The sequence below is a fragment of the Buceros rhinoceros genome, unplaced genomic scaffold (genome assembly GCF_000710305.1).
Source record: "Buceros rhinoceros silvestris isolate BGI_N320 unplaced genomic scaffold, ASM71030v1 scaffold15054, whole genome shotgun sequence".
Taxonomy (NCBI): Eukaryota; Metazoa; Chordata; class Aves; order Bucerotiformes; family Bucerotidae; genus Buceros; species Buceros rhinoceros.
Genome location: NW_010410185.1, coordinates 34,979 through 46,331, shown reverse-complemented (window position 1 = coordinate 46,331; position 11,353 = coordinate 34,979). Strand labels below are relative to the sequence as shown.

Below are 11,353 nucleotides of genomic sequence, written 5' to 3'. Positions count from 1 at the left end.
GGGTGCGGCGTGGGCTCCCCCTCCCAGCCACATCAGTCCCCCAAACGAATTCTTCTGGAGGTTTTCCCGTGGTGCTCAAACTAGAGCTCTCTTGAGAAGATCCAAGATACTTGGAAAACATTTCTTCAAAGAAGAATCCTCCACAGGAATTGCTAATTTCTTTTCCTGGGATTCATTAACCTTTATTTAAAGTTACATTTCCAACCTAAGGGCAACATTTCGACCTTCCTCCTCTCTGTTTGAGAGAAGGAGAAGGGCTGGAAGGGGGCTGCCTTTGTCCCACCATCCCAGTCCCCTTTTACTCTGTCAACCACTCTGCCAGTGATGCCCCAGGGACCCGGTGGGTGCCCAGGCTCCTGCATCCAGCTTCGGGGTCTCGGGTGGCTGAGCCCAGACAGCGGTGCTGAGCTTCACTGTGGCACTGTCTGCCCAGCCCTGGCCAGTGCTCCCGCCAGCAGCCGGTCGTGGTGCTGGGTGTCCAGTTTTGCTCTTGGTTTTGGATGCTGTTTAAAAATCTTTTCTCTTTCTTACCTGTGTGTTCTTCTCTGGGCCTGAACGACTTTTAGTTTGTATTCATACTGGTCCTAATACACCTTTTCTGGCTTTTATTTTCATGTTGTCTGTATTTAAACTGCTCTCCCTTCCAGACAGGATGAGTTTAAATCAGCACTGTCTTCATTACTGGCTTTCAGTGCCCAATTTTCTTTCCCGTGCGTCTCTTTAAAGTATATCTCTGAATTGCTGGAACTTATAATTCTTTTCAGATGGCTGAATTTGGCTGCTTTCAGAAGGCAAAATTCTCCAGTATATGTGTATATATGTGGGAGAACCGATTGTTTTCAGAAATGTCTTACTTCGGACTCCAGCTCTGGCTCTTCCTTCCCATCCCTGTGCACCCCTGGACACCAAAGGCTCAATTCTCAATTTCCTGGGGTTTCTGCCACCCAGCAGTGGGTTTATGGAATTTGACCTCTGTGATTTTTGATCAATTTTTGTTTTCTGTGGCATTGATTTTCCCCTCTCCTTCTCTTGAGTAACACCTTGGGCACGTTAACAAATGGGGCATCTTGTTTTTTAAGGCCGAACAATTGTGGCACGCTGGGTTGGACGCAGCGGCCTCATTTGCTGACAGCTTTTCATTAAAGCATCTCGTTAAGGTTCTTGCTCTGTTCATATTTATCAGCAGCGGCAGATACATTGGCGTGATGAAATCAAGGGGATTGCACAATGTTATCTTTAAGAAACACTTGGCCCAGAGATAGGTGTTTCTCTCTGATAAAGGAGTAGCACAATTATCCCACTTCCTGCAGAGGAGCCAAATAAAGTAATAACAACCCTGCCAGTCTGCGGCAACACGTGGCAGGAGCTGCTTGAGCTGTGAATTACAGCCTTTCTGCAGGGAAAGAAAGAAGGTAGAAAGCACCTATAATCTGATTTGAGTTTTGCTGTGTTCACCTCATGTGCCCGAAGCACCGCAGACGCTAAGATGATAGTGCACCTCACCAGTAATTACCTGGGAGGGTAGCGGTGGAGGTGTGGACTGGTAGGGACGTGGCCATAGCAGGGGTAACTCTTGGAGGCTGTGTTGCAGACTTTGTCCTCACCTGTCCCTCGGCCCCTCTCTGGGCATTCCCATCCCAGTGTTTATCCATCCCCTTCAAAAAAACCATCCCCCAAAGGGTGGGTACCTGGCTTTGCTCACAAGTTCCGTTTAGCAGCAGCAAAAGACCAGAGAGATGGTTGAGGTGATTGGTCTGGTGTGAGATAAGAGTGGTGATTTCTAGCCAGAGGTAGGAGAGGTTGTGGAAAGGCGATGGCCAGAGTCAAAGGAATTGGTGCCTCGGGCACAGGGACAGGGCACTGTCCTCTGTTGCACTAAATGCTCCATAAGGGGGTTCGCCGGCTGGCGGGACTATGTCCCACACGCAGGGCTCTGCTCCTTCAGGAGGGAGGGAAGAGATGCTGCCCTGGCTCCCTCAGCAGCGAGTGGGCAAGGAGCAGCAGCAAACTTGGTGCTTCAGAGATGCCACCTTGGCTTGAAACACGTCCTGAGTGCAAACCAAGGACTCTGTGGGTACGTGTAGAAGGCTGCGTTTACTTGTGCAAGTGTGTGCTTGGGGGAGGCAGCCTGGTACCGGGGTCTGGTCGTTGCAAGCTTGCTGGTCTGAAGAGCTGGCGGGACTGAGGTGGCCAGAGGCTCGCTTGCAGGGGTGGTCACTTTTCCTGCCTGCCTCAGCCACGCTGGTGAGCATTTCTCCAGCTCTGCAGCACTGCGTGGGACAAGGACAAGGGTGTGAACTGAGCACGGAGAAACCCAGGGCAGGAGACATCAACAGCAAACTGTTCCTGCTCAACTTGTGATGCACAGTGCAGCCTCACGCTGGGAAGTGAATCTGCTGACATGGCATTTGCAGGGAAGTTTGTCCTCCACGTGTCTGTACCCAGGGTTACTGCTGCCCCCTCCTTTGGGGACGGGGTCCTTTCTGCAAGATTCAATGGGATTTTTCTTTTCCATATCTTACAGTGGCCGTGCACTCTACATCTGGGCTTTTGCTGGGTCATGCTCTCTCCACTCTTCTTGCTCCTCGTTCTGGTGGATGAGGTTTTGCCTTTGGAAGCCGATGTGCTTTGCTAGCAGCAGAGTTAATACATGTCTGTGGCCCTATTACTCACAGTTGGCTGCTCTTCCCTGTCAGGGCAGGGGATAAACTTCCTTCACTGGAAACAAGATCAAGATTTAAATGATTCCTTTCTATTCCTGACAAGCTGCTGCTGCTTGCAAGCTTGAAAAATCATCAGTTCCCCATTCCTGTATTCTCTTCAGTGTGACGATCACTTGCGTCAGGAGTGTTTTCTGGTTGGTGATGGGGAAAAGTCAAAATTATCACCTGCCACATCTGATGCATCCTGAGAGGCAGAGTGCTGCTTTCAGGGGGGATGCTGCACAGAGCCGGGGCTGTAACCTCCCAGTTCTTGCCATCGGACTCAAGGCACCTGGTGCTGCCGCTGTAGATTGCGGGGCTGGTTTGACACTTACACATATTTTAGATCGGTTTTGTTCGCAAAGAAGTGCCCACTGCGGAGGCTGGAAGAGAATTTCCAGCCTGCTTTAGTGATTGGCAATCTCAGGGAGAAAGAAATACTGTGTTTGAGAACACTGTCTGGGGAAGTGTGTAACTCACCACCCCATCGTCACACCCCTGTCACAGCTTGCTGGGGCTCACGTCCACCACCTTCCCACCCCTCGGGGCTTCGGTGCTGGTAGCTCACAGAGGTCAGACGTGCTGAGGGGTGATTTATTTGAGCAAACGCTGTATCAGCTGAGGGAAACCATTGTTTGTGTTGCATAGCAGAGGAGCTTGGGTCTGTGTGAGCCCCTGGAAGAGCAGCCCACGATCCAGGTGAGGGTTGCAGCCTTCACGCACAGCCTGCAGAGGGTCACTGTCTTTGCTGGGCTGATGCTGGGAAGGACATGGACTCACACTGTGACTCTGGGGCTGGCACGGGTGCTGGGAGCTGCCAAGCCATGAGAGCCCCATGGAGCTGGGGATGGGTGATTTTCTGCTGGGTATTGAGCTCAGCCCAGTGTGGATGGTTGATGTTCAAAGGGCAGAGGCTGCTGCCAGGCTCTCTGGGCTGAACCTGGAGCGATGCTGGGGAATAGGAGTGGAGGGGCCCCCAGTGTTACACCAGCACAACCAGAGGCAGAATTCAGCCCATAATTGCTTTATCCTGTGCTGTGAAAAAAAAAAAAAGGCAGTGCTTGTAGTATAGCATATAGCAGTTTAAATAAGATTCAGGCTTTCATTTTTCAGCACTCTGCCTCTATTTCATCCCGATCCAAAGTCGGTCATTTCCTGTTACCAGTGCTCTAATTAAGCTCTCCTTTTGATCTGCAGGACTGCGTGCAGTTAAACCAGTACAAGCTGCAGAGCGAAATAGGCAAGGTATGTTCCTGGAGCTCGTGTTTGTCCCGAGCAACCTGCCTGCACACACACGCGCGCGCGTGGCTGGAACGGCGGTGCCAGCCCAAGGTATCTTCCTGGCCAGGACTCCTGGTAACTCGTGTTTGTTTGGGGTTTTTTTTTTTTGTTTGTTTTTAGTTTGAGCAAGTTTTGTTCAAGGTCAAAGTGGAGCTACTTCCTCTGAAATCTAAATTTATTCTCCTTCCCCCTGAAGGTGGTTAAGGTGGCTCCCTGCCAGGGTGTTTGCATGCCAAATGTAACACTAAGAGCCTTTGATGCATTAATACAACCCAACAAGGAAAGAAAACAAAAAAAAGCTTGGGGCAGGTGTTTGGTCCCCATCAGGAGTAGTTTAAGTTTTTATGACCACAAACGAAATGCTAGTTTAATTCTAGTCGGCATTTAAAAGCTGCAGAATGGTTCAGAAGAGATTTCTCCAAAGGAATTTAGAGGTCTGGGCTGGTGAGCAGTTCAGACACCTGCACATTTGGACGACTGCCACCATTGCAGATGGGGCCACGAGTGACGGTGTGGGCTGGAAGCTGTACCTGTATTTGCAGTTAGAAGGCGCTGCACCCTGAGCTGCAGAGACCTTCACCAAAAGCACTAGCCCAAGCTCCTCTCCAGGGTGAGAGGCCCCAGGCGGTGGGAGGAGGCCCCTTAGCGCCTGCGCCATGGGCTCTGCGGTTGGCTGGGGCAGTCAGGGTGTAAGGCTGGAGATACCACTGCTGGTGGTCATGCAGCTTCAGCCCCACTTTTGGCTTTTGTTGTTGGCTTAAGAATGATTTAAGGAGAGTGCAAGGCCTTCTCTGTGGTGGATTTGCCCCTGCCTCCTCCTTCCTTGTGGCTCACAGAGAGCAGATAGGTGCTACGACCTTGGTAGAGGGTCTGCTGGACCTGCTGTGCCTCTGGATCAGCCAGATGGCTTGTCCTTCTCCTGAGACCTGGACCTTCATTCCAGCTTGGCTGGAATGTTCTTGGCTCTCAGTGAAGCCAAGAGAAATGTGGTGAAACCTGTAGTGTCCATCACGCTCATTTATTCAACAGGCACCTGTCAGCGATGATACCTACCATGGTGTCACGTCTTGCTTGCATAAAACGCGTAGTGTCGGCACAGAACTGTGCAAACCCAGAGATTTGGGTGCAGTTTGGCTTCAGGCTGTCACTGGAGCTGCGGACACAGCAGCAACCCAGGTCTACCTGGGCAACACGCGGTTGGTGGAAAGCAGGCAGCTGGTCCTCACCGAAGTCCCTGTGCTGTCCAGAGATGGAGAGGGTTTGTGCTGAAAATGGGCTTGCCCAGAAGTACAGGAAAGGTGTTCACGCAGAATTTCCAAACTTGCACAAAAAAATTATTCTCTCTGCTCTCCACCCTCGTTTGGGTTAAGATGGACACAGTGGCTTTGGCTCAGGGCAGGAGGGGATGGGCTATCACTCAGCTCCTCCAGGCATTGTTTATCCTCAGTCACGCGATGGCTCCAACCGAGTGTGGCCTCGCTGCGGGGCCACATCACCTGCAGACCGTGCTCAGGGTGGGCGTGGGCTGGGGCCTTCAAGGGTTTTTTTTGTCCCCTGTGTAAGGCCATGATCTGCTAGCCTTGAGCAGCAAGGAGACGAGGTGAGGCTTGAACTGACTGTGCAATTTGCTTTTCTTTTTAGGGCTCCTATGGTGTTGTGAAACTGGCCTACAACGAGAATGATGACAAATACTACGTAAGTGTCTCTTTCCTCCAGTCCTTGCTGCTGCTCCTCATCCCTCTTTGCCCCCCTCAGCGCTAGGTCCCCCCTGCCTTGCAGCTTTTTCAGCATACGCTGTTCTGATTCAGGTAGCAGCAAGGAACTGAACCTCCCCATGGAGCGGGGAGCTGCTGCCTGCCCGTGTGCGTGTGGTGCTGAATGGGAGGGGAGCGGGTGGGCTGCCTTACGTAAGAGGCGTGGGGCTGGGAGGCAGGCAGGGAGCGGATGGCTGATGCGCCTTGACATTTTCCAGTGCTGAAGCAGGTCACCTGAAATTAGAGGCGTGTGGGTGGTGGTGTTCAGCACCTGCTGTGCATTGGAGGATCGGCCTGGAATGAGCAGGCGTGTTCTGTAAGGCAACGGGGGTGTTTGTCAGGGAGATGCTGAGCAGCGTGGTCCAGCTGGGCAGAGCCTGGCGCCCCGGCATCATACCGCTGTGCAGGCTGCCTCCCCGTACACCGAACAGGACCTCGCTGTCAGGACAGGAGGTGGATGGTGCAGGGCATAAGGCAAACCTTGGCTTTTAAATCCGTTGCTGAAGCTAGAGATGGAAGGAATGAATTCAAGAAGGCTGCTTGTGCTGAAAGCTCATCTCCATCCCTCCCCTTTCAGAGGGAGGTGAATCCTGGCTCTCCCAGCTGAGATTCCTGCAGAATCTGGCTGCAGACTTGCTCATGTCCCTGGCCTTGCCCTGTGGTGTGTTTTGTTGAGGCTGAGAGCAGGAGCTGGGCAGCTGGCAAAGGGAAAACTGCCTTGCTGTGCTGGCTGTGCCTGAAGGCTTGTGGAAACAGCACTCAGCAGTTCCTGGTGGATGCCAGGGCAGGGATCCGCTGAGCAGAGCTGGGTGGTTGCAGTGATGTTGAACCCGATCCCTGCTGCCCTCGGCACTCCCTGCTGCCACGATGGAGTGGCCGCACGTGGGTGAAAATGGGCCCCTCGGAGCATCCGGGCAGACCCACGTGCTGCTCCCTGTCCCAACGCACAGAGCGGTTGGTATTGGCACAAAGAGGAGTAGGAATACACCCTGGAGGTGGAAAGCGTGCTCACTCCCTGCTGCTCCCAGCTGGCCTTTCCTCCCCGACTCCTGGATTTACAAGTGACATTCCAGGGTGAAGGGGTCAGATGGGTACACCCGTTACTATTCGTTAGCCTTTCTGTGCTTCCAGCAGGCATGAAATTGCAGGAGAAACATCTTGAAATGAAGGATGGAATTGATGAGACAAAAATCTGGACAAGGTGCCCTGGAGCTGGCCAAGGAACCACAATTCTTTCCGTCTCCCGTCCTTTCCGAGCTGACTCACCCGCCGCAGTGGAGTGGTTGCTGTTCCCAAGGGCTCCCTTTCTCCGAGTCCTCCCTCCCACGCCCTGCAGCAGGATGGTTTTGCTCTGCTGAGAGCGATGGTGCCAGCCGTGGTGTCCCCGATCCCTCTGTCCCGCCAGCGCAGGCAGCACCAGGACCCGCAGTGCAGGGTGGGGACACATCGCATCACATTTATTTCCAGCTGAAAACATTTTTAGATGGAAATTGTAATCTTTACGTTGTGGCACTACCCTTTTGTTCCGGGAATCCCAGTGCTGTGCCGCAGGGTGGAGGGGGCAGGCAGGGAGGTTGTCACAGCTGGACAGGCAGAGGAGGGGTTAGGTTGGCAGTGCCTGCTGCCTTCTCATCTGTGTTTTGGGTGGACCCTGGATGTAGATTTAGCTGGTCAGCTCAAAGGTAAAAGTGAAAGCCTGCGTCCAGGTTGGCCTGGTGTGTGTTAGTTAATCCCCACTTAATCTCCATTCCTTTTCTAATCTAAGCAAGTGGTTTAAAGCTACTGCAGCCCGGGAGTGGCTCCCATGCCTGGATGCTTCTGTTCCAGCCTCGCTACCCAGAGAGGGACGAGGTTCCCCAAGCCCTCGCTGTCAGCAGTGCAGGGACACGCTCTTCGGTTCACCCCCACCCTCTTGTTTTGGGGTGGAGGCAGGGGCTGAAACGCATCTCAGTCGTGACCCTGGGCTGGGGAGCTGCTCCTGGGAGGTGTGTAGAGGGATGGGACTGCAGTGAGAGTGTGCCAGCTTTTTGTTTCACTGAATGCCAGCGTATGGGAGAGGAAGGGGCAGGGGGTGCCCTGCTGCCAACGCGCTGTGGTGCTGAGGTTGTGTTTCATGCTTGCTGCCCTTTCAGCTGGGGCAGCGGGAGCTTTCCCCCTTCCCCAGGGGCAGGCACAAGCAGACAGGCTGTGGCCCCTAACTCTTCCAGGTGCCTGTGTGTGTCCTTTCCAGGAGGGCCAAGCTGTGATGGAGAGACCCCCACCCCAAGAGGCTCAAGCAGCCCAGGGGCTGACAGACCTCTGAAAGCTGCAGAGGAACAGCAGCAAATTGCATAACTGGCTAAAGGCTGCTCAGCTCCCTATGCCAGCCACTGTGCCTGACCCACGTGCTGTCCCAGCACTGAGATAACTTTCTTGTGACATTCCCAGCTGAGGCCACGTTGCAGCGAAGCACCTGACACCCCCCCCCCACCGAGGTGTTACCTAACACAGTGCCTGGTGCCAGCAGTCAGCAGAAGCAATGGCGATTCTGATAGCTGGGGAGCTATAGCTGTGAGTTTATTTGAACCCACGTTTAGCTCCGGAGGGTTGTTCTTGTCTCAGTAGTAAAAAGCAATAACAGATAACTGTAGGAAATCAGCCCTTAATAACTGGTTCACGTGTGCGATGGTTTAGCATGAGGCTGGGGTGTTGCTGCCTGCTTTGTTTTCTTGAAGCTCCTGTGCTGCAATGAACTTCAAAGTTCATGCCAAAACTTCAAAGACAGCAGAAAATTTGTATTTTGGAGTGTAATTCAGGGTGTGACGCCTGATCCTTGCCAAGGCCTGGGGGCCTTTGCTAGCTCTCTTCACAGAGGTAGGGTTTGTGGGTACCAGGAGCTGTACCTAGCTCCTGTCAAAGCAAAAGGAAGGATTTCTATTGCTTTGGAGCTGGCTTAGAATCAGGAAAAACTCTCAAGAAGAAAAGCTGATCACTACATTTGGGAAAAATGTAAATGGGTTGTATTTACTTTGTGGGTTTTTTTACCTTCCATTCAAGATGAGTGAGCGCTTCCAAGAGCTAGATCCCTCATCGCTGTGAACAGCCGCAGTGCTGTGGAGGGCTGTGGAAGTATGCTGGCGTACATCAGTGGGTGCAGGGAACGTGTTAGCCCAGGGAAAATGAGCTTTCAGCACCAAGGATGTGACCCAGCGGTCCCTCCAAGGAGGAGACCCTGTCGGGGTGCAGGGCTGGCTCCCAGAGCAGAGGTCCCTGCTGCTGCTGGGGCATGTGAAGCTGCCCCAGCAGCATTTGTGGGGCTCTGCCAAGGAGCTTTTTACAGCTGGAAAAGTGTCAGTGTCTCACATTGCAGGAGATGCTTTGACAGTGACCAGTGGGGAAAAAAAAGAAGAAAAGCAAAGCTCTATGGAAAAGCAGCAAATAAAAAGCAAAGGCAAAGTGTCCAGGCAGAGATCTCGTCTGGAGTCGTCGTGCTGGTGGAATTTGGTTCTGTGATGCCTCGGGTCATGTCTCCTTCCAATTTTCAATCTCTAAATCCGCTTGCAAAGAAAAGTGGTTATGATGGACATTTGTTACACTACTTCTGGACAAAAGCAATAGCATTGGAGGTTGTCAGTGGGTTTCTCTGGGGTTTCATTTTTTTATCTGGTTTCCTAAGAAACAAGATCTGTGTGATTGTGCTCTCTGCCTCTGTTTGCACCTAACATCCTTTGCACGGAGAGGAGTTTTTTACCGACTCTCAATGATGGGGAGAAATTCATTCCAAGGTTCTGAAAAGAGATGGCTGAATGAAGTGCTGCTGCTGCTGCTGAGGGAAAGGCAGCCAGCATCCAGGCCCGAACTTTCTAGCCCCCAGAGAACCCACTTTGGTCACCAACCATGTGGGAAGGAACGGCTCCCGTGTTTCTCATCCTTCTGCTCACATAACAGCTACTGAACTGGTGCCAGCTGCACTCCAGTTTGGAGGGGACCAGGGAGACGATCTCTGGTTAACCAAGGGGTCGTGAGGAGCTGGGTCACCTGGGGTCTTAAGAGCAGGACAGGTGAGGAGAGCCTGGAAATGCTCTGCCCAGCACTAGCACAGGGTGCTGTCATGCACTAGCGGAGGATTTAGTGGAGAGCGGCGACCTTTGAGCAACGTCCCACTCCCCTGCAAGCTGCAGGTAGGGACTGTGTGCAGGTCCTTTGCATTGCAGGTGTCTCTGTTAGTGAATAAAGTGACATCCTTAGTGCTGTGAGAGCATCGCAGGGGATGGGTGATAAGTTCCCTTGGCTCAATCTGTTTTATTATTTTTCCTTCCCCCAAATAATGGCCACGTCACTGTTGTCATTGCCAGCAGCAGGATGCTTGAGGTCTCCCTGGTGTGAAAGCTGCCGTGTCCTAGACCAGGAACCTGGGACCTCCTTTCCCTCCAGCATTCTCGCGAAGCAGATTCCCCGAGGCTTCCAGCTGCAGGGTTGTTAAGAGGAGAGCAGTAAACTTCGACAGAACACGTACATCAAAGGAAAGCACACGGCTCCCGCTGCCTCTCAAGGGAGAATGTCAGGACCCGTGTCCACATGCAGTTAGCCAGAAGGAAGGTGTGTGCCGGGCATGTATGGAGGAAATCTCCTCTGAGCTCCCTCTTTTCCTGAGGAAGCTGAAGAAATCTTTGCCAGTGCAAAGGGAAAAACCCTCCCTTGGCTCCGAGCTGGTTCTTTATCAGAAAGGCATTATCTGGGTAATTAGCTCTGCCTGTGAGTACAAATGTCTTTGGCTCTCTCATGCATGCGAGCCCGGAAGGAGAAGTTTGCTGAAGCATCCCTGTGCTGCTGCCGTCATGTGCAGCTACAGCTCAGTGCCGAAGCTTTGCCCTGCAGCTCACGCTGTAATTAATGTGAGGCTTCACCACCGTGTGCTCTCGACTCTGCTCTTGAGGTAATTAAGTGGCTCTGGCCCGTTGTGTGATGAAGTTTGCTCTTAATCCCCTGCCTGCGTTTGAAAGCGCGGTGGGACAGGTCCTACCCTCTGATCCAGCCCTGCCCATGTGCTGTGAAGCTGGTGTAAGCATGTCCTGGGGCTTCTTCCACAGCAGTGGAGGTGATCTACAGCCAGCTCACCTGTGGTACAGTCGCCCCCATTCACCATCCCATCGCTCCTCGTAGCAGCCTCCAAGGAGTTTGGGTGACAGCAATAGCTCTTCTTCCCTCTGTTTCTGGCCCTGAGAGCCATTCTTGGCTGTGCCGTCGCTGCGCTCTGAACCTTCCTGCTCCCTCCAGCCTCTCCCCAGAGCCTGCCCCAGGAAGGACTAGCCTGATGCAGGCATGGTGGTGGTGATGGTTCAGTTCCTCAGGCTGGGTTCCCCGAGCACTGATGCAACTTGGGAGCTTTCAGCTGCAATTGCATCTTCTGCTGCTTCTTTTTCTGAAGCTCCTTGCCAGAAGGCAGACAGGATTCAGGTGGGATTGGCACAAGAGGAGCTTTCTCCTCCTGGGCTGTGGCACTGGTTGGAAGAAAAAGAGGTGTTTGAATTCCTTTGGTTTTTTTTTTTTCCCTATAAATTTTCATTATGGAGAGATAAAAGTCAGCAGTGTAGGAAGTCCTCCTACAGTGGTTGTGCACTTCTCAGCTCCTCTTTC

General features: G+C 52.7%; 1 protein-coding gene across 2 annotated transcripts in view; it reads left to right on the top strand.

Annotated features, from left to right (window-relative positions):
* CAMKK1 (calcium/calmodulin-dependent protein kinase kinase 1, alpha) overlaps window positions 1-11,353 on the top strand; it is a 40,280-nt gene that overhangs the window by 3,591 nt on the left and 25,336 nt on the right. For both annotated transcript variants that reach the window (XM_010135527.1, XM_010135526.1), the window contains exons 3-4: window positions 3,900-3,947; window positions 5,625-5,678. In XM_010135527.1, the coding sequence (XP_010133829.1) occupies window positions 3,900-3,947; window positions 5,625-5,678 (102 nt within the window). The remainder of the gene's footprint in view (window positions 1-3,899; window positions 3,948-5,624; window positions 5,679-11,353) is intronic.